Source organism: Tyto alba, unplaced genomic scaffold (genome assembly GCF_018691265.1).
Source record: "Tyto alba isolate M040663 unplaced genomic scaffold, T.alba_DEE_v4.0 Super-Scaffold_19, whole genome shotgun sequence".
Taxonomy (NCBI): Eukaryota; Metazoa; Chordata; class Aves; order Strigiformes; family Tytonidae; genus Tyto; species Tyto alba.
In genome coordinates this window covers 7,885,520-7,913,111 of record NW_024881281.1, presented here as the reverse complement: position 1 = coordinate 7,913,111, position 27,592 = coordinate 7,885,520, and the positions used below count along the sequence as shown (strand labels likewise).

Genomic DNA, 27,592 nt, shown 5'->3' with positions numbered 1-27,592 from the left:
GAGGGGCTCAGCTGGGCACGGGAGTATCGCAACCCCGCTGCATGACTGGAGGTCCCCACGCCGTGGCAGGGAAGGCATGGCAAGCGAGGTGACAGCGGCAGGGGCACGGCGTGCAGCACCGTGGCAGCAGCCACCGAGGGGAGATCACGCACAGCAACATCAGAGCCACCGAGGGCAAACTGCTGACATGACCAGAACAAATAACAAGGGGGAATGACAAAAAGCCACATAAAGGTTTAATCCGGACTCCATTACCCATTCAGGTCTCTAACAAGTGCTCCGGGGTGCATTAAGACCAGCTGAGAGCTGGAAAAGCATCTGCTGCCAGTCATGTTGCAGTAGAGAAGGCAGCGATGCTCCCTGCCTTCGGCTGTCTCCGGGCCCTTGGTGTGGTGGCATCTCTGGGACATGACAGCCTGAGTGTCTACTCGCAGGCAGCATCTAACAATTGTGACCCAAATTCATCAAAAGACTCTGAGACCAGGATTTAATTTTGCAGGTACTAAATTAACTGGATGGAGATTTAATTCTAGGAGCAATTTAGATGTCTATCAAATGGCACTTGCAAGATAGGCCTGGAGGTTCTGAAAACAGCCAGAGCCAGGCAATAATAATGCAAATAATCCTATGGAGGTTTAGTCGCAGGCACCGTGTCTTAATAAAGTCCATAATGACCTTGTACGACTAAGAACTGGGATGTTTCTGCATGTTGTGGGAGAGACATATTCAGAGAAGGAAAGTTAGAAGCAGTCTCCTCAGTGGAGACTATACTAGCCTCATGTTCAGAAAAGGAGAGTATATATAATCAAGATACTATATTCACTAGACAATTCTGAGATGCAATACACCACACACCACAGGATTTCTGAAATTGTCAGTTCCTGCTGCAATTAAAATTTTAATATCATCTGTATTTCTTCTATGTCCCTGGATGCATGAGCGTGATAGACCACTTTCAGCGTGCTTCTTCCCACAGATTCCATGCCTGGTCTGCTATAAATCAAATTATTCCTACCTTCACCTCCCATCTGCTTTTATGTGTGTGTACAACACATACTTGGGCTTTCGTGATGCCAGCAGTAACTTGTCCAATCCTGGGGCACTTTGTCGGGGATGATAAGTGAAGTCAGCAGCGATTAACAGACAGAAAAGAGCCGGGGTGGAAGTGGAGAGAGGATTAGATTTTTTTTCTAGTGAATTTTAATGGACTTTAATCAGCCACTCCACATTGATTACCATAAACCTTTTGAGTCTATGTTTCATATGCAAGTATGCATGACGGTGATTGATACGGGTTTTTAACTCACCTAATTTAATTCCTGTACAGCAATCAACAGTCAGCTGTCTCCAAAGCAATCTGACTGGCCTGTGCAGGGAGATGAGTAGAACTCAGCAGGGCTTGAGACTTTCTCAGCCCTTCCCCTGCCCCTGCTCCCCGGGCTGGCACTGCTGCTTGCCCTGACCCTGCCACTGCAGAGCCCGCCTTGTCCTTGGCCACTGCCAGAGACAACGTTAGTGACAATGGTCACAGAGAGAAGGGCTGTCAGAAAAGAAGGTGCAGGCTGCCAGAGGAGTGATTATTCCTCAGGATAGGATCATGACCATCTTTACCCCATAGGAACCCAGAGAGGTCTGTAGGAAGCTGGTAGACAGAACAATTCACCACTGCAACAGAAAAAATGCACTCAAAAAATAGTAGTGCAGTAAGATTTGCAGGTATCTGTCACCAGTCATAGAGATACCCACCCTAAATCAGGTGCATTTCTGCTAGCTTGGCAGCCAGCCAGGTACATCAGGCAGCTTTTTGTATATCAACCAAAACGCTGTGCCAGGCAGTTATACATGACAAATTACTATGAGTTTAAAAAATGGAAAAAACCCACAGCAAATATATTAAAGTAATTTTAATTTTGCCAGGTCCCTAAATGGATCCATTTTCTGTTACAAATGATATAATAGAAAACCCGTTTGATTTGTTTGCTGAAAAACATGCACTGAATGCCATGTTACTTGTGCATAAAAACATTTAAAAATGTGTTGATAAAAAATAGGCACATATTCAGTAAAAACAATACAGAGATTCTGGGAATAATGGTAATTTCAAAGAGTCTTTGATGAAAATTTCACTTGGGAAAAAACAAAGGGTAATTTTTCAATAAAATTGGATTCATGAAAACATTTTGATTATCTCTAATCATCAGCGTAACTATTCTCTAAGGAATTATCCAACTATCCTAAATGAAAACACCATTTCAATATGGGATGAAGTAGCATAGCACAAACAGGCAAGACTCAGCTCTTCCCTTGGATCCTAAGATCCCAATCTTGAAAGATCTGTGTTGACATTTCTCTGTTTGTGTTATGTCCAGCATGAATCGAGAAGATGCAAACCTAAGCACAAATTTAAATCATCTCAGAAAGCTGAGAGGAAAACTGTCGTGGTTTGAGCCCAGAGGGCAACTGAGCACCACGCTGCCGTTCACTCACCCCTTCGCCCCGTCAGGAATGGGAAAGAGAATATGGGGCAGAAATGGCTCAAAGAATCCATCTGAGGATGGGGCGGGGCAGTTCACACATTATGGTCATGGGCAAAAGACAGACTTGTTAGGGGAAGAAAAGAAAACATCACTTTAATTCCAACACTAACAAGAACACTTAACAGACAAGGTAGGACAGTGAGAAGCACCACCACATACAAAAACACCTCCTCCACCCCTCCCTTCTTCCCAGGCTCAGCTCTGCTCCCCATATCTCCCCCTCCTCCCTCAGCAGCACAGGGGGCAAGGGATGGGGGTTACAGCCAGCTCACTGCTCCTTCCAGCTCGGGAGGTGGGGGGAACGCCACACATCCCTCCCCTGCTCCACGGGGCTCCCCTCTCACTGCAGACAGTTCCCCACGAACCTTCTCTGGCGTGAGTCCTCCCCATGGGCCGCAGCCATTCCTGAGCTGCTCCGCCGTGGGTCCCCCCCGCGTGTTGCAGCCCTCCCAGCACCAAACCACAGCAGCGGGGGCTGCTTCTTCCCTCAGAGTCCCGGCCTCCTTTAAGTGCAGCCGCCTCCCCTGGAGTGGTTTTCTCCTCAGGTTTCAGGTCAGCCTCTACTCCACCGTGGACCTCCACGGGTGGCAGGGTGGGCAGCCTTGCCATCTTACCATGGGATACATACAGGGGTCTCTACTCTGGGACACCTTCCCCACATCCTTCTCCTTCCTTCCACTGACCTCGGTGCTCATCCTGCTCGCAATCCCTTCTCACAAGTCCCCACCCCCTCTCAGGTTCCCCTTCTTAAATATGTTCTTGCAGAGGTGCAACCACCACCACTGATTGGCTCAGCCCTGGCCAGAGGTGGGTCTGACTTGGAGCCGGGGAAGCTTAGGGGGGCTTTGAGAAACTTCTCACAGGGGCCACCGCTGTAGCCTCCTCCCCTGATGCCAAAAAATCGCATCACAGACACCCAGCGCAAAAGTTAACAAAACAACAGCCCTGTGGAAGAGGTGTTCTCTTCTGCAGCACTCCAGTGCACACCTTTCCTGAGCCGAACCAGCAATTCCTGGAGCGTTTCAACATCATCTGATTCTATGATTATAATATATTCCACTTTTGCTCCGAAACTGCCCTTGGGATTCAAGCATTTTTGAATGTCAGTAGGAAAAAGAGATACAGTCTACTGAAGGCTATTTGAATAACTACAAGAGCATTTCCAAACCATTCTATGATTCTGAGCCAAGAGTTCAGCAGAGTTTTCATGCCAGTCTGTAATAAAGATGTGGCATCAGAAAAATGCAAGGATGGGGCTGATATGTAGCAAGAAGAAGCTAGTATTGAGGAAAGGATATATTTTAACCTACCACACTAGCTAATTTTGTGAAAACACATGCCTGCACACCAACTAGCCATAAAATAAATATTAATATTAGCTCAGTTGTCTCTTAATACAAAGGACACAAGTGCTGGAAGCTGAGGTTCACAGGTTTATCTTCACAGGGGATCACAGTTCCTGAAAGCCCTGAAATCTGGCACCTACATACAGCTTGTCTGCTTTTTCTGACAGCTCTTTTCAGATTCCACTCCCCTAAAAAGCATCAATTTATTTAATTTGTCTTTTCATTGCTCTGTCACTTCCAAAAATTTGAAGGAATTGGAGCTTTGTGCGCACGGGGGGAGCTGATGGATTGACAGCAAGGTCTTGTACTAATAATCCCCTGAGCAAGCCAGCCTCCGGGGGAAAAACATCTAAACTAACACACTCAGCAAGAGTAGAAAGAGATTAAAAACATGCAAATCATTGTTATATGATTTTTTTTTTTTTTTCCCCCCATCTCTCCTGCAGGGGAAGGCAACTGCCTCCTACGCTCTGCTCCAAAAATGGGGCATTTCCACAAACTCTACCTGTGGACCTTGCTGGATTATCTCCTGAGGTTTGTGTCTCTGTTCAGTGTAGGAAAGTTGGACATTAGAGTACATCTCTGGAGGGAACTCCAACATTATCTCGGCTCATTCTGAACAGATATCTTTCTCTTATATACTAGATCTGCTTAATTCCTTGAAAAAGGGATCAAAATCAGTTCTGAACACTTCCCACCAAGCTCACACATATCAAGAATAATTCCACCAGCTTCCTCAGGTTCCTCTAGACTTCTGCCATAAGCACCTGCACCCTGATCCATTTTCTTAACTGTGAGTAAATGTACTGGGTTACACAATTATTTATTTTAATTACTACTTTATAGTGTTGTATGTTACTCAACAGTAAAAATAATAAAAAAAAAATTCTCTGTGGCATTACAGACTACATCAAGACTACCAGCTCTGGAGATTTCATGCATCTCAGAATGCAAGATTTCTTTCTTTGCCAGCACAGAAATATACTCAAATCTCCACAGATAGACAAATGATGGTGCAGGAAACACACAGACAAAGAAACAGCTTCTCAATGAAGTGGTAAATTTGTTTTAAAAAAAGACTATAAGGAATTTCTCATGAAAATTGGCATCTTTCCACCCACTTGGAAAAACTACATTATACCTCTGCTGGAAAACTGTAATAGTAAAGTCAGATCTTGGTGAAGGGGATACCAGAGCCTGCTTGGTTCAGCCAGTGTGACGGCCCTGTTTGCAGTGGGGGGTGATGTTTACAGCACCAGGAACACATTCTCAGTACCTGCACATCACCTATCAGTCCCTTAAATTCTTTTCAAACACTAAAAAAAAAAAAAAAACAAAAAACCCAAACCAAAGTGCACCCGGCTTGTTGGCAGCACTTGTGGCTCAAGTTCTTGGAGAAACTAAGGCAAGAGCTCACATAGACCCCAGTGGAAGGAGAGGGAGGTGTGTGGCCCAGACACTGTCCCACCTCCTGCCATCAGAGAGGTCAGCAGAGCAGCACGGAGGAAAATGGGGTCTCGGGACCGTGAGTGGCTGTTAGACAGTGTCTTAGTTTGGGCTGAAATAGAGTTAATATTCCTTTTCAGGGACTAGATGAGTGCTGTGTTTTGGATTTAGCTTTAGGGTTTGGTATGGGAAAAATGCTGATAGCACACTGATGTTTTCAGCTGCTGCCGAGACTTCAAGGACTCTCCGACTCCCCATGTCCTGCCCGTGCGCAAGGGCACAGGGAGCAGGGAGGGAGCACAGCCACAGCACCAGACCCTAACTGGCCAGTGAAGTATTCCATATCATGGAACGTCATGCTCACTATATAAAGGAGGGGTGGTTGGGAAGGAGCTCTGTCTCTCGCTTCCAGGATTGCGATTGTGGGATCTTGGTATCTCAGGGTCACTGGTCGGGAATGGGCTGGATATTGGTCAGCGGGTGGGGAGCAATTACACTGTACATTGCCTGTTTATATATTTCTTTTTGTTTTCCCCCATCATCATTATTATTCTCATTTTATTGCCATTATTAAACTGTTCTTATCTCAGCCTGCGAGTCTCCCTTCACCCCTCTAATCCCCTCCCCCATTCCCAGGTGGGGAGGGGGAAGGGAGGGTGACCCCCTGCGGGGGTTGGTTGCCGATCAGGCCCAAACCACAACAGACAGCTACGTCCCCATCTTCCCCTGTCCGTCCCCATCTTCCCCTGTCCGCAGGTGGAGGTCAGGGAGAGGATGGAGCTGGCTGTGTCTGCAGCATGGCTGGAGCACCTCTACTCCAGTGGCCAGGGAGACATCTCCACCCTGATGGCAGCTCAGGATGGCTGGTGCCTGGGGAACTGTCTGTGAGGGCCACCGACATGCCCACCATCACTGGGGCTCAGAAACGCCCGCCTGGGGCAGCGGGGCCATGCCCTGTGCCAGGGGGAACCCCACAGGGGTGAAGGCTGGCAGGCACAGCCACGGCTGCAAGGCACGGGCAGCTGGTGAACACCCCTCTCCGCCGCAGGCAGTTCCCAGCACGAGCTGCTCCTCGTGCCTCTGTGTGAGCAGAAAACCCGGCAGCGCTTGGCACCTTGCTGCTGCAACCTGAAAGAGGCACCACGATGCTCCTACAGCTGCTGCTGGCCCTGGCCCCGAGCCGCTTCAGAGCTGTAACACGAGGTACCGTAGTCCCTAACTGGGGAGTCACTTAGGGCTTGATGGTACCAGGTAGGTTCCTTCTGGCTTCAGATGTCAGGTTGCAGAAAACTGCACTGAAAATCTTGGATACATACTGGGAAAATCTGAGTTATACACTGTGCTGTAGAAATTGTCTGGCAGCCAGGACCTGGAGGTCCTTCCTCAATTCCACAGCATCCACCATTCATCTGGCTCACACTAACAAACCTCAGCCATCGCCTGAGCTATCCACCGTCCCCTCCACAGTGGTTCTTTGCAGCCCTCTATTTGCATTCTTTCAGAGGTCTGTATTTTTTTTTTTTTTTTTAGGAGAGTAATTTCTTTTTTAGCTTTTCTTTCACATAAAATGTCACTTTGCTTTCTAAACACATTTGTTACAAACAGTTGCCAATATTTTAGCTTCTTTTTTTTTTTTTTTTTTTTTTTTTATGAGCGATGAAGTGCCTTTTTTCCCCTCTTATTATTTTCTATAAAACCTTAGGAAAATTTTCCTGTTTTTACTCTACTGAAACCCAGGGCTTGGAGGCAGGGCAATAGATAGATTGCCGTGTCAAAGTGGGGATTCTTTAGAAAAAAGAAACAGAAAAAGGCCACCACCAAGTCTGTTTTAAACAATTCCTAAACTGATCTCCATCAAAATTAGACTTTCCTTATAGTCATTTAAGATTTCCCTCAACAAAATCACAGCAGTACAGTGAAAGAGATGATTTTGTTACAAGAACATGAAGTATCCAGGCAAGCCAGGTGTCACCAGGGGACGCTACCTTTGAATTGCAGATTCTTACATGTCCTTTTCTCTGTGCAGAGAGGAAGGGTGGATCCTGAGATCTGGTGCTAGCTTCAGTTTTAAGGATTGGTGGAGCCTCGACTCTGGAAAAATCTCCTTCCTGACTTTGGGAGTGCAGGGGATATGGGATTTGAAGCCAGAACTGTCGGCCCTAAGACTCCCCTGCGTGACACCCAACAGTGTCTTTCAAAGGCATCAAAGTGCATTCAAGGAAAAAAGACACCCACCCCAACAAACCCAGCACCAGAGATGTACTCTGGTACTCAGAGGTGCTGGGGAGTGTGACCCCCCCTCAGCAGGGAGTCCACAGCAAGCAAGAAACTCTCTCCCCAGCCCATGTTCCAGGTACCCATGCACTCATCAGATGATGACCATACACATTTACTTTTTTTACCCATTGATCCTCCATTCCTAAGCAAATCACTGAGAAAACCACAGTGCAGCTCCTATTTCACACACCAGGCAGGGGCAAAAAAACCCCCAGTGACACATCAAACTGCAGACTGAGTTTATATATAACCTGGCATAGAAAAAATAACCTCTGTACCGTAAGAGCTGGATGGAGTTTATGTAAATGAGGGCTCCAGGGTGTGCACAAAGCCAAATCACCACCTGCCAGGACAGTGGTACATTCTCCTCCAGCAGGCAGGATGCCTCTTGATATAAACTGCCTGCTTTCAGTGGACTTTGAACCAAAGCTGTAGTGCGTTTCTGAAGGCTACATGTATAAGTAAGCTGGTTGAAGCTAAAAAGCACAGTTGGACATTGAAGTCTTGCTTTTCTCTTGCTATTGGTACCGGCTGGATTTTCTTTGCTACTGTTTTCAAAACTTTGACATTTCCAGTGTCTCTAGTTTTGAGCTATAAATTTGATCCTGTTGACTTGAGAGAACTGATTTTGTTACACGGGAAAATTAGTCCCTTCATAGAAACAGATAAAAATGAGGCCATCCAAACATTGCTCACTCTTGCCTGCTGGCAAATTCATACACTGCAAAGGGGCTACAGGGATGTGAGAGTCTCGCTGTCCAAGGACAACCTTGCCACCGTGATCCAGGCCATGTACCTCACCAGTGTTCTCATCTACACCAGCAGCTGTGACAGCACTTCTGTGCTGGGTATACAGACTGCAAAGAGGAGTCACTTGTTGATGGATTCATCACCTGCAAGTGTTCAGCTTTCACTGTGTTGCAGCAACAACCATTGAGAGCAACATACTCTGTGGAAATGTCTTTGTCAACAAAAGAAGATTTAATAAGGCAATCGGAACTGTTCTCCTTCCATTGATAACAACCTCAGCACTGACAGAGCTGGATTCCTGTACATAAATCAAAAAGGCATTTGAAACCCTTGGTGGGACTCATCAGATGACATCTAGCTGTGCCCAGATCTCCATTTGAGCCACTTTTCTAGACTTTCTAGAGAAAGAACAGAGAAAAATTGGCACTTCTAAAGCATGATGCATCTCTTCCTGATGTTGACGCCTGAAGCAGATCCCTTGAATTGCACCCTAGAAGTGGCTATTTCTCTCTGTTAAGTCTAAAGGGAATCTAAGCAGTGTCCCAGGTTAACTGAGATGAACTTCATGCTATCCATACCAGCTACGTGGCCAAAGTCGCCCTGCTCGTCACTGCAACACAGCCATCTGCATCCTTGTGATGGAAAATCTCACAACATTTTACATCTGGATACCAGGAAACCATATATCAACTCTAAATGCAGGAACAGATATTGCAGGACACATTTAATTTCTGGAATTAGAAACACGGTCAGGACACTGGAGCTAATGGAGCACCAGGTGAACTTAATGACTCCAGCTGAGTAGAGCCCAGTATTAACTGTCATGGGAAAGGTGTCTGCCTTGGCTCCCAGGCCAAATTGCAGTGGTTTCTGCAGGAGAGGCAGTGCCAAAGTTTTCAACCAGTCCTTTGGTTTGGTAGTATCCAGCTTGGGAAACCCAAGAAAGGGTAGATCTTTAAAAAGTACAGAACTTCTTTTCTGTGGGAAACACTTTAAGATATTTCAGGGTCGACAACCAAAAAAGCAGACACCCACATCGTTGCTAACACTGAAAATATTGTTGTGGGGTGGAAGCTTTTGTTTGGTGGAAGAGGATGTGCATGGGTGAGGCGATGTGTGTGGTGAAATGGTACAGCCCCAGTTGCCCTTCCTCGACCACATCCATCAAGTTCTGGCACGCAAACTTTCAGCTGCAGTGTTTCCTGATTTAAACCCCAAAGTAGTCACCAAGAGGGAGGCCACTAAATCTGCACATACGATTGAGCCAACCTTCCTCCCTGAATCTCAGCTTTCTTTCCAAGCAGCAGTTCCTTGCCCACTCTAAACTACACAGGGCTCAGCCCAGCTGTGAAAGCTGCCTTGATGGGAACCACACCGACCCCAACCATCACCTAGTACCCTGAACTGCAAAACTAACTCTCTTCCTCCACAGAAGTTGATTCAAGGAGGTTCTTTGAAAAGCTGAAACAGCAGCACCTGAAATCCTGAAATCAAGAAGTATTTGCAGCAATGTACCTTACTATCAGCAAAAAATTGTGGTGCAAGATATCCTGTCCAATGTTTAGCAACATTCTACACCTGCAGAGAGCTGCTGCACCAGCAGAGGAGGAAGGTGAGGAGGAGGAGGCCATGTACCCCCCAGGCCTGGCCGGCCCCACTGCGAGAGGCAAGCTGTCATTTCAGCAATGCCATGGTTTGCGGCGGCGGTGGGTGGTTGGACCTGCTGCCACGTGAAATTGCACACAGACACACAAACACTTTATCTGCAACTCTGGCAAAGCTAATTTGCCATTATCAAATTAATTCCTCTGCAGGGACAAGAGGAGAAAACTCACATATAGGGGAGAAATTGCATTAGGTTTATCTACCGGACTTCATAAAGAAAAATCCCTATCTAAGCACAATTGTCTTTGTAGAGAGCCACATGCTGCTGGAGGCAGTGTGGCTCCAACACAGCCCCCTCGTCCCCTGCCTTCCCTCCCACACCATCACTCACCGCGGCTTCTCCGTACCCCACCCTGTGCCACAGAGGTTCCCACACATTTTCTCCTTCATTTCACTCTATTAAAGTACTAATTGATTGACCAGATCATGAGAGCCCGGATCTCTCCCCTGGGACGCTGTTGCATTTGCAGCGACAACTGCAAACAAGATTACAGATGGGCAGTTTTACCCATCAAATCATTAAAGCATCAGCAGCCGTGCTGGGAGGACAAAACTGCCGCGTCCCATCCCAGCCGCGTCCCTCCGCTCTCCTGTGTTCACAGCCAGCTCTGAGCCCCAATTCACCTCCCTCAGCCCCCTCCCCAGCCAGCACCAGATGCAATACCGCATAGCTGGATGTGGCCCTTGCTCTATTTTTTCGGCATCCAGGGAACGAAATGCCTTTTTGTTCGTGCTGCTGAGCTTGTTGGCTCAGGTGCACAGGGGTTTCTGCTGCCTCTGACCTGTCCCTGGCTATCCCTCTTCCCTTGCACAGGGGTGCTGCGGGGTCTAGCCTTGCCTATCCACCAAAGATCATAAACCCCGACGTATTCCTCCCCCTAGCAAAGGTATGTGGAAGCCTGGAGAGACGAAAAGGTTTTCCAAGCCCAGAAAACACAAGCAGTTGCTGAGCTGCTCCGTTTGCAGGACCTGCCCCCCCAACCTGTGCTCTCCCAAACTGCAGACACATGTCTATGGCAGAAAAATGAGATTTCTGAGCAGCATCCCCCCAGCCCAAAGCACCGTGTTGGTATTCTGGTCTTCCCGCTCCTGCAAAGCAGCCTTATTTATCCCAGACCAACCAGCCTCAACCTGAACACCAGTGAATTATACTGGGCGTTATCTAATGCGATGAATGGGCACCATGTCTGAGCAGATGATTCAGTGCCGTCCCCTCATGCAAGACAAAGCTACCAGATATCTTTGCACAGGCAGTGCGTTAGAACTAGCTGAAATGATGTTTCCTGCAGCTTCCTTGTGCACACAGTAAAGAAAGAAGGAAAAAAATAGGAGGCAGTGTTCTGCCTCTCAAATGATCACCATACAAAGTATTGACTTTTCAAAATAATCTCATCAGTGCTGTTGGGTACAAAATTTATTCCGTGTCTGATGCAGATGCAGCCCTGTTGTTTAACCACTCAAACTTGTTCTGATTTCAAAAAGTATTTTAGCCAAGACAAAGAGGTTTATTTTAATGAAAAGCCTATAATCCAAAATATTTACAACTTCTGTTCTTGTTGCTTACCCCCAGGGATTGCAGATCCTCTACACTACGTCCTGTGCAAACTATTGAACGCTTGTGCTTGAAGGTCTTTGCACTTAGAAACAATCTGGGCAAAATTTGTAAATGAATATAAAATCCCAGTTTCCTCCCTCTCTTTTTATCCCTCTCTCTGGCTCAGAATGGCAGTGCACAGTGGACAGATTTGGAGTCTGTTTGCCAAAAAAAAGGAGCTAATATTTACCAGTACTGATGTTTGTCTTTTCTGTAATGCTCTTGATCTAAATCGTTTTACAGACCTGAATGGCCATGCATTGGAAATGCCTCAAAAACTCACTTGTACAAAACATAGCCCTCAGTGCATAACTGGAACCAGACTCATATTCCCTGAGCTCTGGAAAAACAAATTCTCATGACTGAAAATTGATCAAATAGCATCTCTCTGACCATGAAACAGCTACTGCAGCACTGCAAAAACACTGATGGACATACACTAAAGAAAACCAGCTTCAGGACAGTAAGTGTGGGCACCAGCAGGAGCAGCTCAGAGAAGGTGGACAGAGGAAGGCAAGTGATGAGTGGCCAGTCTTTAAAAAATACAGAGGGAAAAAGAGGGAGAGGGAAGGGGGAAGACACTCTGTAAGAGACCATGGGAGGTCCAACACCCCTGCTCAGGGCCAGGCTCACCTCTTCCCACTGTTTTCAAAAACAGTTCAATAGGTACTCCCAAAATCTCATTGATGCTCTTGTTTTCTTCACATTTTGTTTTGAATAAATGCAGACCTTGTGGAAGCAGCCGAAGGGGATGTTTGCATCATTGCTACAAGCTTGCCATGGGGGCTCTGCCCCAAACCAGGGAGAACGGGGCTTCACGGGGTGCTTCCAGCCTTCAAATTCCACTTGATCGTACATGCTGAGGACTGGATAATGGTTTAAGACCATTTAAGACTGTCTGAAACATTTAAGACAGTTAAAGATGTCCATGAACGGGTACGTGTTACTTCCATTTGCACAGAGTTGGCAAGAGGATGAGAAAACCATTTGGAAACAGAGCAGGAGGCACCTGGGGATGTTCTCCACAAAACAGTGTTCGGTGTGTGCTGCATCTCACTTGGGAAAGACAGGCTTTCTAAGCTGGAGGAGAGTCCATGCTTCCTTAGATCTCCTGATATCATTGGTGTATATTGACTCAGCCTGAAATAGCATTTGCAGAGATGATTTTTCCTTCACTCTAAATACCTCCTGACCGGGCTGAGGGACCGCAGAGAGCCATTCTAACTGGAGCAGAACTGATCACTGCTACCTGAGAAAGCAAGAGTTAGCTGTCTTAAACACACACCAATACAACTCAGTTTAAAGCCCACATGAGAAATTGTGGAGGAAAATACATCTGAGATACCCTCCGTGTTTCCACTACCTGCCAATGCACAGGTCTCGGCCAAATCCTGCTTCTCCCAGGCTGACCATCTCTCTTTAGGCAACACGTGATCGGAGGAATGCACACTTTCCCTATTATTTCAAGCCTGCCTCTTCCACGCATGATCTCTCTCTCTCCTCTCTATTCTTCTACTGTTTCTACCCCCTCCCCATCTCCTGCAGCCCCACTGCTGTTGTTGTAAGATCCTTCCCCTCTGCAGCTTCTGCCATCTGGAACCGCCTTCCTGTATCCCACCAACTCACTCCCAGCTTCATCTGCAAATGCATCTCCAGGCCCTCGCCTGTTCCTTTGAATTCCTCTCTCCTTCTGCTGCTGTTTATTATTTAACTCTGTCATTGCATTATTTAAAGTGTTATTAAGGCACGCTTGAACCAGAGTCTGCACAGGAGTGCCACAGTATAGAAAGTTGGACCCTCAGCAAAAATACCCTGAGAGACAAAATCATGACAGCTGGAGGGAAGCTGTTTGGATGGAAAAGGGGAAGGCAATTTCTGGATACCACCATGGAATTTCTCTCACCTTGGGACTGATAGAAGAGCTTTGTCAAGATGCCTGCTGCTGGCTGCTGCATAGTAGCACTGCCCAGCCAGCTGACATCAAGGCAGAGTTGTCCCTTCTTGTCCCAATCTTGCTGCCCTTGTCACCCAGCACCAGTCACAACCACAGGCTTGTGGGTCCTATCCCCCTCCTTAAAATCATTCCTTGGGGAGGACTGCAGGGCTGAAATGCTCTATCAGCGACCCAGATTCACGCCCCTCTCCTTGCCATTCCTTTCCACCAAATGTGAAAACTGCACATCAAGGGGATATGGGAAACACAGCTAACCCCCCATCTGAAAAGGGTTTTGTTTCAAATGAGATGTAATCCCGCTGGAGATAACGCAGATGCACAAATGATTTGCTTAAAGATGAGGTGACTATGGCCCTGCAGACAGCTTGGGTAAAACCAGGTCAGAATGGGCAAAAGGAACCTGTTCCCTGAATGACACTTCCCTAGGTGGTGAATTCCTTGCTTTTTCTTTAGGAATAAGGAGCAAAATTACTGTATTCTTCATGAGCTCTCGTACCCCAGGAGAAATGAAATGTGAACTGAAACCTTCTCTTCAAAGGCTTTGAAATCCAGGAAACTGCTATGTAAAGAAATGTATTTCTACCCTTACAAGTAACAGACCATAAACTTTTTCTTCTGACACCCTGGAGCACTTGTGCAATTCAGTCAATGCTTCGCTGCCTGCAGACAACCCCCGGGGCTGGCCCTTGCCCCTGTGGGGTTGGTTACCTGAAGTCTCTGCACTCTTTTCACTCATCCCAGTGTAGCCTGGGGGGCACAAGGGCCATAGTCACTGCTGCATGAAAGAGCAAGGTGAAAGCTGAGTCCAGAAGTCCTGCTGCTCTAAAATCAGAGCACACATCCTCCCTTCTTTTGAGCAAAGCCACTGTGGGCATTTACATGGGCTGAAGGGTCACTAAATGGCAGTGGGTTAACTTGTGAGCTGAATTTTAGGGAGGGATCCAGACTTCTCTGCTTCCCCATAGAAGACCTCAGCTCATTAACTTGATTTTCCCAATGGGTGTTTTTGCTTCTTGAATGGCTCCAGTGAGGCCAGTCTTGCTGGTGGGTCTGGAAGGCACCAATGGCTCAGCGGGACAGAATGGTGCTTCCTCCTCTCCCCATTGCTCATGTGCTGAGATGAGGCTTGCAAGGTGCAGTGGAGGCAATAAAGACTTTGTGACTCACAGTCCTGCCTTTCGAGGTGTGCATTTATCTCTTGCCTCCCCCCAGATATGTTAAAAACCACTGTGGTTTCACCAATGCCAAACTTTTGCTTTGATGACCAAATACTAGAATCTAGATCAGGATTTCCAGGGTTATTTCTATCACATGCCAAGAGGCCAGGAACAAGTTTCTAAAGGCTTTTAAAAGACTTTTACAAAGCTCCACCCTATTCAGTCTGGACAGTGATGGAGGGTAGTAAAAGGCGACAGAAATACTTATATCCAGATTTGACTCTTTTGATTCAAGTAAATTTGGTAACAGCTAAAGTTTATTAGCAAGAAAAGGCTGTTGGATGATCACTGAAATGAGCAGCAGTTTCACAGAAAGCCTCACATTTAATCCGTTGGCAAGAAATGCGCAGCACTGTGTTTTGGGAGATTTTGAATCCCCACCACAAGAGCCTGGACTGTCCTTGTTTTTCCAGGAAGGTCTGATGCTGTTTAAGATCACACTGCATGACAGACACAAGGCAGCTCTCGCTGCCAGACCTGTCTCCTCTCCGATGCCTGAAACCGGCAGCACCAAATCACCCCAGGGCAGCACTGTGGCTAAAACTTGCTCTGGCACAACACAGTTATCCTCAGCATCAGACCTAAATTAACCACAGAAGGATCAATCAGACATGACCTGCACAGCACACCTCGCTCTGCTTGGAGCATCCCACTGCCACAGCCAAGGGACATTGAACACTGGCCCATTTCTGAGAGCAGCTGGAGAGGTTCAAGGTTCCCAACTCAAAAGACTCATTGAGAAAAATGTTCTTCTCTTCCAAAAATTAATTCCAAAATGCTCCCAAACAAGTTGCACAAATAACTGGGTGCTTTGTTGTGTTCAGCTGCAATTCATCCACAGTGCTTTACTTTCCTCCCACACAGGGCTTAGGTGAGACCAGGTCCCTACAGCAACACGGGATGGTGTTACACAGCATATGGCGAGACAGATCCCAGCAGCCTTTACACAAGTATTCATGCTTAGCAAAACATCTTGTGCTACTCAACAAATCAATTCTGGAAGCTCTTGATAGCTGGCTAAAGTTGGATTTAAAAAAATTACCACTTACCTGCCAGAATATGCTGTCTATTGTATTTCCCAGAAAGCCATCTCTGCCTTCTGATGATACCAGTTTAGGTCCCAGAATAGTCATAAATTCATCAAAATCAACCTGGCCATCCCCTGGAATGAAATAAAAAGATCAATGTTTTCACTGAAGTACCACTTAGTAACGATGTCCAACATGTGCTCTGGACCTGCTGCATACCGTGGACCCATTTGTGCACTATGGCAGCTCCTACATCGACTTCCTGGTGCCTACAGACCCAAATTTATTGATATCCCAATGAATGGCCCATGCTGTGGCATACCCACACCTAAAGATAGGACCAGGTGATAGAGATGAACAGGCGGTTCCCCAGCCCTGGAGAGTTTATAGGCAAGTCCCTTCTCAAAAAAAAAACAATTCTGGCAGGAGGACAGCAGCCATTAGCACAGCCAGGGCTCTTCCTCGCTACAGAGCTGCCAAACAGCCAGGTCTCTGCAAAGCTTTTACAGGGCCAACCCCATCCTCCAGAGGCAGGGAGTACACACAGAGGGAAGAGCCAGACCATTGCAAATCCACAAGGCATTTCATTCCAGCTTTCCATCAGCATCCATCTCCTAAACGCCCCGTGTGCTCAGCATGCAGAGCAGGCAGTGTAGACACAGCTTCAGTGCCATTAGCAGGAAGAGGAGACTGCTCCTGCCATTAATGAACTGAGCCTATGCAGTCCCAAGCCCCTGCAGTATATTGTATGTTTTGAAAATGAGGCATGTGGCTCTTTGAAGTATGTCTGAGCATTGTATCAAATGTTACTTTTCCCTCAGAGAACTTCTGTGATGCTTAATGAAAATGGCAAAAAAGGGAAATTCATGCCTGTTGAAGGATCTTAAAAAGACCTGTTTCTCTGAACAGGGTAGTTCAATGTCTATATGCCTCTCCTTCGTCTCTAAGTCCATAAACATACCCTCCTACATGTTATTAGACCGATTGATATGGGTGGATATATTAGCCCTCCTTCAAGTCTGGAAACAGAATCAGCAACTGTAAGACTTTTGGTTGATTTTTATTCAAATTCAGCTGGAACTGACTGCATCCACCTCTCCATGTAGTTGCTGTTGCTAAATTATTAGGTGTAAGAAGTGTCTAAAACCATCAGACTAAAGCAGATCAATGCAAGGGCTACTATTAAAATGTCACTACTGACTGCAGTACCTGCAGGAGCCCTGTGTGACAGCTTTACCACGTGCACTGCATGCTGCTGCTATCTGTCCTTTTTATTATATTTCGTATGCTTGATCTGAGCATACGCACCACTGATTGAAATCTCTCCATGTCCTTATCTTCTCAGAAACATAATGTGAAAATAAGCAGAATCAGAACACACATTTGCCAGAATAGTGATTTCTATTCATTAGGCTCTGGCCGCAATTTCTTGAAGACAAGAGTGAATATCCTAGGGGTGAGCCAGCGATAGAGGCTCTGAAAAGAGACTCAGCAGGGATTCATAATAGCTTTGATCCCACGACATGCAAGAAGACCCCATCCAACTGCTAAAGTTGCTCACACCTTCAGGGATCAGCACATGCCGAAGGGCTTTGCGGGGCTGGAGCGGGAAGTGTGTTTGCAGGATGGAGCTCATTTCTGGAACAGCTTATTAAGCAGAAAAGCAAAGGGGTGGGCACCCCATCACTTGGAAAGCCATTCTTTAAAACATTTATGGGCTACAAGAAAATGTGTGCCTTCTGCTTCCCCACGGGAAGCATCAGTTTATGACATCAAGTCGGATTGTATCAGTCACAGCACGTTGGATCACGTTGGGGGAGGTAATGCAAGGTGACAGTGGATTCGGGGTGATTTACACTGCAGTACATCACTGCAAGGGAAAGGCAGTAACAAAACCATATATTATGATGAAAATTGGGTTACAGAAATTAGCCACATTAGCAAGAAAACAATTTGCATTTTAAAGAGATTCTAGTACCTGCCGATGTATATATTTGGTCTATCCATATGTGACCCCAAAATATTGAATTATTCAATTTGCATTTTCTACAATGTCATTTCATCCACAGAGGAGAGGCAAGACTTAGTCTTACACAGGACTCATGAGAAAGCGGGTGCCAGGACTCCTGAGCTCTGTGTCTGGCTCAGAACAAGACTTTGGGCAAACCCTTGCTCATGTCTTCCCTGTGCCTTTGCCAGGGATCATAACTAACTTCACAGGGTTTAATTATCAGCTTAATTATAGCATTTTGCACAACCTCAGAAGAAAGATGCCATTACAAAATGCATTATCCCCTTATTGACTGCTTTTTCAATTAAAACTGTTAACTAGCATGGAAACTAGACCCCAAAACATTTTGCCTGGCAGAAATATCCCTTTAACAATCATTTTAAGCTGCAGAAAACAAACTTGCTTGCCATCAGGATCTCAGGAGGCTGCAGCATCATAATATCAGGAAAGAGAACTCACAATTTTGGCTGAAACTTCCTTTTATGGTATTCAACAGCTGGGGGAGAAACATTATAAAAAACAACACATAGGGTCCAAGACACACCAAGTGCAACTCTGCATGGTTGCAATGTGAAAATACACAGGGTTGCTCTCCACAACCATGGTAATGACCAATACCCACATCACCTGTAGGATCTACAAGCATTCAGACTACTCATCAGATACTGGGAGTACTCAGATTGAAATTTTGTGTTGGGTAGAATCAAAAGATCCCTTCCTCCTCCTCCTCCTCTGAGCCATAGTCATGTACATGGCATGCTACAAGCTGATGTGTGATGCACACATCAAGCATCTGCTGGAGAATCTATATTGGAGGCAAATCAATCACTGCACACATCCCCATTTTTGGCTTTGCTGTGCTTACAGATGTGCTCCTCACCCCAGAGTAGTTGATATTCAGAGTGAGTGATGTGCAGCTTATTCAGAAATAAACTTTTAGTTGGGTTTAAGGGGTGGGAAGAAGGGGAAGAAAACATCAGGCTGGAGCATGTGTGCTGTCCACGCTGCTCTCACCTTCCCCTGCTCCTTTCCCGAGCCATCCAGCAAGCCCTGATCAACACTGCCACCAGCAGCGATCACACAGCCCCAGCCCCTCGCCATCCCCCCAGGCCATTTAATAATGTGTGCAGTGTTCACACCCTCCCCACACTTTCTGCCTCCAAGCTCACATTAACTACTTTAGCAAGAACTCATCACACTGAAGGAAAACAACCTTTAAGGGTGTAAGAGCCACGAACAGGCAAAAAGCTATGGCCAGGATGGAGGGAGCTGTGCTCCCCATCCAGTGACAGTTGCAGTTACTCTCCATTCCCCGCTCCCACCAGTTACAAATGCAGACGAGGTTTATATACCCAAGCCACACTGCAGTCCCTGACTGATGAAGGCATTCACACATTGCAGTACCTTTACAAACTGGGAGGGCAGGGAAACCTTGAAGCATGACAGTGCAGGTCAGCTTGAGCAGGGGAAGATCATCGGGTGACAAGGTGGGTGAGGACCAGAGGGGTTCCAGCCAGGATGCCATCCCATCAGCCAAGGGATGGTCACTCCTTGTGTGGGTTATCTTAGTGAAACACCAGAGCTGAGCTTAACCCCTGCTTTTAAACTACCTAAAACATTCATTTATTGACTTACAGTTATGCCCTAACATTTTTCTCCCCCATAATGTTTCCTCTTAATCCTTGCATTAATGTCAAAGAGTCAGAAGAGGGTTAGCAATCATGAGGCTGAACCTTGCATGACTAAAACTATGACTCAGAACATTGCTGGCCACATCATCAGAGACAAATCAGATCTGCTTATCATTACTAGTCCGTTAGCATCGGCTGAGTGCTAAATGCTTCCAGATACCCACAGAGGTTTTCTCCCTGCAAGACACTGTCTCAGTTCTGACAAAAAACAGGCAAAAGTGATAATAAAAATGAATAAACAACTAGATGCACTATCAAGGGCCCTGGGAGCAATCGTGTGAGCCTGGATAATTGCTCCATTGTGGAAAGAGGATGCTGAAGGCATCCAGCGACATCTTTGGGTGCTCTGGGAACCTTTTCAGTGTCCAAAGACCACACGTGGCCAGCAAGGGGTCCTGGACCTGCCAAAGTCCCAACAAGCACTGTTCACTCACTGGGTACAGAAAGACTTTGGGGATAATTTCAGTTTGAAGAGCCCTAGCATCAATGTTTGCCATACTGTGAGCTCAGTTCGGCTGCCACCATGGAGCTTCACAGAGCTACAGCAGGCAATCATTGGGCCCAGCATCATGTCCAATATCTACTTATGCCAAGCACACCAAAGATGATAGAGTGGCAGCTAAAAGCAGCATGGAGCTGGGAAACCAAGCTCTTTTCCATCTTTCCCAGACACTGCAGCCTAAGTAAATTTGCTTTGGACCTGACTTCCCTGAGGAAGGGGTATCTGGTGTTTATATCTCTGAAAATGTCCATTAGGTGTTCTAAATAAACCAATGGGGTATAGAAAAAGGATAAGCACTAATGACTCAGTGTATAGAGGAGACTGTAAAACTACCACTGCGCTCCCAGGGAGCAAACTCTGGGTTGGTCATGCATGTCGGAGGGAGCCAAAGGAGCTTCCAGCACTCCTGAAAGGGGATTTACTCTCCTAAGCTACTTGCTTTCAACACCAATTCATTCATATTGGGGTTGTGCTTCCAGATCTCCAGGCCAAAGAGGTTTCAAAATGCTATCAGTAGGTGCTGTGCTTCACTGGTGTGTAAGTGCTATGCACAGAAAATCACAACCCTCCCTCTAAGCTGATGGGCTTTCAGCTCCTGCCCAAGGATTTCATCTTCACTCAGTCCCCTTGACTTTAACAAAGGGGAGAAGGGAAGGTTGTATTTGCTGGAGGATGTTTAGCAGGAAACACGCAAGTCTTTGAGGGCAGGCAGAGCTCTGCTGTCACCTTGTCAGGGCACCAAGGAGGGCAACCACAGCATGAAATACCCCCAGCTGCACCCTTACACCAAACCAAGCTGCACCATGTGACCTGAGCCCCATCCTGCCTTTCTCTTGGTGCATTTGTCCTGGTCCCACAGGATCTCCCACCAGCTGTGGTTTGCCAAAGATTGGATGTGCCAGGCAGGAAGAGTGAGGCAGACCACCCTCAAACTACACAGGACCTGGAAGACAAGAGAGGGATCAAGCTGAGCTGGGACAGCAAATCCCCACGTCCCAGGTAGCAGCAGCCTGTGCGTGGGCTCTTGCAAACTCTCCTGCCAGAGCAATTCTGCTTTGAAGAAATAATTAAATGCTCAGAGGAGCAGCAGTGTGAACCCATCTCATCCTCCATCCCACGGGAGAGCCCCAACCCTCAGCCTTTAGTCGACTGCTGCCTGTCCAAAAGTCTCCCATTGGAGTGGCTCCCTTGGAGGATGTAATTAAATATTCATTGGGCTGGAGAAAGACAGAGCAGGAGAAAGAAAGAAAAAGAGAGGGGGGAAACGTGCATGGATTGCATTGCCTATGCAAGGGCAGGACAGAGACTTACACCTGGTTTTCAGAGCTTTGTGCATTAAACAGGGAGACTGGATAATCTGTCCTCACTGCTTCCTATATAAGTCTTTTCCTTGGCCAGTCTCAGGATAATCGGGTTCTCCCTCATCCTTAAAAGTTTCTTGACATGGCACTAAAATGAGGTACACGTTTAAACAGAGATGAGGATCTGCTGTGTGTAGACTGATAAGTATTCACACTTTTTTTTTTTTTCTTCCCTCGAGTTTGACCTCCAGAGTGCAGCTAGGTGATATATTTAAAGTTAATGAGCTAGTCTTTTGCAGCTTGGGTCCCAGGCACACACAACACTCCTGTTTATTTTTATTCTCTTAATAGCTAGCTGCAGTGACTCTGTGCCGGTCTGTGTCATTGTTTGCGGCCATAAAGTAACCTGTGCAATAATAATACAGTCTGGTGAAGGCTGTTGCTGTTGTGCCTTGAAATGATGCAGAGGATGTGCACAGAAAAGCTCCAGCCACAGAATATTTCCCAGACAAGTATTTCAGTTTCAGAGATTTTAAGGTCAGAGGAGAACAGCCTGATCGCCAGCCTGACCCTGACGCTGACCCTGGCCCTTTCCCCAGCATGACCCAGAGACTTTCTGCTTAATTACAGCCTCAGTCCATAACTTCAATGGGAACTAGGCAAAGTCTTTCATAAAACTTTTGACTTTGAAAACAGTTTTAATTATAGACATCCGTGAAATTGGCTGAAATGAAGAGATAAAGCTCCACTACAATAGCTCGACTGAACAGCTGTTTTGCAGTGGGGAAACTGAGGCACGGAGCATCACCTTCCCAAACATTACCAAAAAGGAGGCTGCCAGCAGAGCTGGGTGCTAGACCTCCCCTGCCTGCCTACACGATGATCCACAGGCACGGGGGCATACAACTACTTCTCAGGATAGAGAACAACAACAATGAGCATCTCCTATTTCCAAAGAGTCCTGTTTGCATTCCCTTGGGAGTTTCTGCCCCAGAGTCATCTGCAGAGGGTCTCTGATGTTCCATAACAAGGCATGTATATTAAAAGCAGAACTTCTTGTATCTCTTATTCCTTGGGAACAGTGGGGGCATATCCATCAGCCACTCTTTTACTGTTCACCAGCTCTGACACATATCCCACAGCTCTAGTGACTTTTTGGAGGAAAAATGTCACTGGAGTTGAAGGAAAGGGTGAAACATCTCCCCTGGAGCCCACTCTGTCGCTTAAGGGCACCTCCATGTCCTAAGGTTTTAGGAGCAGCTGCATGGAGCTGGTTGCTCTGGTTCAATGAGAACTGCATATAAAAGATTAGCAAATTGTACAGACACATGTTCCTGGAAGAGGAAATTTCCACGGGGTCTGAAAGGCTCAAACAGAGCCCAGAAAGATGGAGCTGGTGGTGCATCCATCCAACACCGAGAAAAGGACCTTGAGAGTTACTCATTTTGACAGCCTGTTGGCTCGTCTTGCAAGGAAGAGGAAATGGCTGCAAGGACTTGTTTGCTTCCCCATTAAAAAAAAAAAAAAAAAAAAAAAATCTATTAACTCCCCATGTTTGCCCAAGGGGAGCCTGTCCAGGAGCTGACCTGTGAGACAGTGATTGAAGAGGACTGGGGGCTCTGCCTCTGCGGCGCCAGGCGTGACGTGTCCCGTGCTCCACCACAAGCACTAAACCAAGCAGGATGCTGTCAGTGCTTGGCTAGAAGAAAAGTCCAACAAAACAATCACTGCAGTAAAAATAAAAAAGATCCATCAGACACCTGCCAAGCTGCGTGCCAGCTTCAGGCCGGCCCTGGGAAGCTACGGGACACCCCAATTCCTGTCGTTGTGACCAGCCGTCTTGCAGGAAAAGGCACTGCAGAGCCTGGGGAGCATGGTGTTCCCCCAGCACGGCCACTGCAACCCCCCATCCTCTCCGTCCCGCATCCCTCCCAGATCCTCTCGCCTGTGCAAAGGCACCTGGCACATAAAACCAGGAGGGCTCATTTTGCAGGTCTTTGCAGAACTCTTGCATCTTGCAAGTTGCAACCAGTTGATCCCTTTGTCAAATGGATCGAGAGGGGCAAAATTGCATCCTGACTACCCAGGACTTTAATTATTTTTGCTTCCCAGGACCTGGGAATAGCAGGAGAGCTCTGTGTGCACCAAGGCAGCTATTAGACAGCTTGGTACAACTTTGAGACAACCAGCAAGTCACAGGCTTATTAAAACAGAGGAATATGTATGTTCCCTGTGGCATATTCATTCTGTGAAACCAAAATCATAATACCAGGAATACTGCATTTTAAGGAATAAATAAAATTAAAGGATGTAAGCCAATCACAGATCACATGCGGTGTTTTGCAGAGGACTCTGCCCCATTGCAGCACAGGGTGGATGGGTTCCAGGGAGGGAATTGCAATTCAGTGTTTGCTATTGTCCTATCTATTCAACACAGCTGCACTCAGCCATCCAGGCACTGTCTCGAAGACAGAAATTGATATTACTTGTGAACCTCTTCATGATACTGAGCTGCAAATCTGACTAGCTTCACCAGCAACAATAATTACTCTTCATTCTTTGCAGCGAGAACACATAATATGATAATCTCCATTTTACAAATCAGAGCAGACATGAAGAAAGTGGCCCCTATAAATAAAGACAAGTCTCATCAAATCCATCTCACCAACTGAGTTTCTCAGCTCAGCAACACACTTTAAAGGACAACTATACTAAAATGTTGCTAGATCATTTCTCACATGTAAAAATCAGAGTTCTTTGAGTACAGAGGAAAAACCCAAAGTCCGTAACAACCTGTCCATGCTTTTCCTATTAACTCTGCATTATAAACACAGAAACCTTCTGGTGTATCTACAGCAGCCTGGCCTATTTTACACAGTTTCACACTGAAATGTTGACACACAAAGAATTATCCATGGCAGTAAAGTGGAGGAAAAAAACCCCCCAAAAAAAACAAAAAAACAAAACCAAACCAAAGAAAAGTAGAAGGGAGTGAGAGACAAAAGAAAGAAGTGAAATGTTTTCAGCTTGTGAAGTCACCGTTGTCTCACACAGGGCAGCACAAGCTCATCTTCTGGACAGAAGCAACCATTTGGCCATGCAGCATCTAAAAGCAAAGAGCTCGCCTTCTGCAGACCACAGGGGAAAGCTCAGCACTTATTTTTTAGAAGAGAGATTTATCCTGTCTCCGAATGTCCCAGTTTGTGTCCTTTGGTCATTCCCATCCCTGTGACACAGCATACATGCTCCAGCCGGTGGAGCACTCAAACTTTTTGTCCCTTCCCTTGCGTGGGGAAGCAAGTGCAAGCAAACCACAACAACGCCTATGTACAAACCCTGACCCAACTGCAGTACAACAGCGTGGAGAACTTACTTTTAGGGAGACAGTGTTCTGACACCATCCCTTGATGCCGTTCAGTTATGCCACTGCTGGTTACTCCCTTTCCAAAGGGGATCACAGCGAGTGTCTGCGTGCCTCACTGTACGGGGCAGCATCTGAGCAGCACAACTTCTGCATGCAGAGCATAAGAAGAAAATAAATGTGCAAAACCCCACTGCAGCCATGGGGCTGCCCAAAGCCGGATGAAGTTTAGAAGTGTCACGTGGCAGAGCTGCTTTTTTGCAAGGGTCACTGTGAATATCTTACTGGGTTTTCTCCCTCTCTTTTCTATTTTCTGCATCACAAAGAGCCATTGCAAAGCATCTTAGGAATATGCAGAATTTTAAATTGGCATTTCTTTCTCTTGTTTTTTTTATTGCTTATGAGAATTTCATAGATGTATTTTCTCTACTACTGCTGACACATCACATAATGTGATAAAAGGTAACAGGTAGCTCACTTGTACGCTGATGAAACCAGCTCATCTTTTGCTTGATCAAAGTATTTCCTATTTGTACTATAATAAAAAAATTTGAGACACTGGGGGGATTTTTCCCTCTCATGTCAGCCCGAAGTTATTTTTTCAGGGTACTGAAAAGCAGCTGCTCCTCTAATTAGTACACTGAGTGCTTATTTTATTCCTCAGATAAAAGTGTCTTATGTTGTAACGAAACAGTTTGACACGTAAGTCACACATTCATCTATTTTATTGCAAAAGTCTGCTTAAAGAGTAGGCATCCTAGATAAGGCAACACATTTAATGTGCCATTTCTCTGCATTTTTATTAGCATTACTGCCAATTGGAAAAATTTACAAATAATTTCTTTTCCAGCACATAAATATATAAAATATTTTACTTTCCACATGCTGGCAGAACATTTCAGGTCATTCTCCAGATTGCAGACAGAAATGTATGTACCTCTCAGTCTGCAATGTTTACGTTCATGCAATACCTAATTATGTCTAAGAATAAAGCAAGTCAAGGGTATAAACTAAGGTAAGATTTGACCTCTATTTCCAGACCAAAAGCAAACAATATGTCCCTATAAGGCACAGCACACTGGATAGATGCCCAGCTATACTGAACAACCTTCTGCTGGCATACAGTCACACACCATTTGTATCAAGATGTAAGCAAAGCTTTGGCCTAATGTGAATCTCATACTCTGACATGTGATGGAACCACCATTCCTCACCTCCCTTCCCCAAAAGAGTCATTTTTGCACAGAAAATCCCTTTTCCTTCTGTTCTGTTTTGGTACTTTCATGTCCCCCACCACAGCAATACCAAAGCATTTTCTGGTATTTCATGAAACGGTGCTTATGTTGATTTAGAAGATTTCTCTTGAGACCTTGAAATAGTCCAAGTAGATTCTAATTTTTCTCCCTAATTCTTTTTTTTTTTTTTTTTTTTTTGTGTGCCAACTATAATATTTCCCCCTGTGGCAGCTGCATTCCTCTTCACCTGGGTGAAGAATACCTTGCAGAACAGCAAAGAAACTTGGAAGAAAAGGCGGAGAAGGCATTTGTAGGAAAATGCAGTGGATACTCCAGCCTCTGATGTTCACCCTCCTTCATTGAGGACTGGCAAGAATTAGATATTCACTGGAAATAAGTGCATTCAGTGAAGCCATGATAAGGGGGCAAATGTAGCTGGGAGAGTGGCCCTTTGCAGGGCTGTGGCGTGTCCCCAGGATAAGGCACAGCCAAAGCTGAGGGCTTCCCATGTGCCACCACCAATTCCCACTACTGACGCCCTGTCCCAGCATGGGAACAAAACATCTCCTGCCCCAGTGGCCCAAACTCACCTCAGGTGTTGGGGTAAAAAAAGCCAAGTCATTGGGCAACCATGTGGTCAGCTTCTTGGGAATATTTGACAGCCATCTCTGGGGATGGGAAGCTGTTTTTTGATGCTTCTCAATATAGGATTTGCTGTGACTTTGCATTTGCCTGCAGACAGTAAAATATCTTTTGCTCTGTTTGTCAGTCCCGAGCTTTCCTGGCGTTCCATTTTAATGTTTCTTGGCTAAACTGCTTTCCCTCTTCCCCAGCCCTGCAGCAGCTTTGCTGTGCCATGCTTGGAAGCCCAGCAGATAAGTAACCCAATCCTCTCCACGTACCATGGGCTTCACGGCACGGGACCTCGTGATCCCAACAGGCTCTGAGCCCTGGAGGACATTTGGAAACTCTTGAGCATCCTCAGAATCCCCCCATGACAGTCTCTGTGGGCAAGCCCACTCTTTGCATTCCTTTCCACCTTGTCAATGCCAGGGCTGCTGGCACGTCACCTGTGAAGGAAGGTTGATGGTAGCACTCAAGAGCCATGGAGGCATTAAAAGCAATACGACACCTGTGAGGAGTTCCTGGGCAAAATCCAAGCTGTGCAATTGCCATTTTCACTTAAGTTCAAGCAGCATTTTCTAACTAACTACATTTTGCTCTCAAATGCAACGAATTATGAAATGCACCTTCATTTCTGCTCTGATTTGGAGGCTCACTGTGTGTTACTGAGCAGCTGCATGCTACAGCTCCAGAGGCAACTGTCCTTGGGTGTCTCTGGAGTTGATCTCCACATTATTCACTGAGCTCAGGGGGATCCTTTGTGGCAGAAGGTGACGTACAGGTGTGAAATGCTCTTGTCATATCAGTTTATGCTCAGCCACAAAACCACTCCAGCATACATTGCATATGCTTCTCTGAAAACATGTTTTGTTCAGCCTAGCAATCCTGTTCCCACAGTGTGAATGTCTCCTCAGCCTGACGTAGACAGGGCTGAGCCTCCCTCCGTATCTCTACAGAAAACAGCGTTTGTGATGAAATACAAATTCAGACCAGCTCCAGTTGCTCATTATTTGAAGCCTATCAGTTAAATAAGCCATGGCAGATACAGCCACT

General features: G+C 46.2%; 1 protein-coding gene across 3 annotated transcripts in view; it reads right to left on the bottom strand.

Annotated features, from left to right (window-relative positions):
* The window catches only part of CALN1 (calneuron 1), a 130,710-nt gene that overhangs the window by 46,779 nt on the left and 56,339 nt on the right, over window positions 1–27,592 (bottom strand). For all 3 annotated transcript variants that reach the window (XM_042791766.1, XM_032993727.2, XM_032993728.2), the window contains exon 4: window positions 15,836–15,948. In XM_042791766.1, the coding sequence (XP_042647700.1) occupies window positions 15,836–15,948 (113 nt within the window). The remainder of the gene's footprint in view (window positions 1–15,835; window positions 15,949–27,592) is intronic.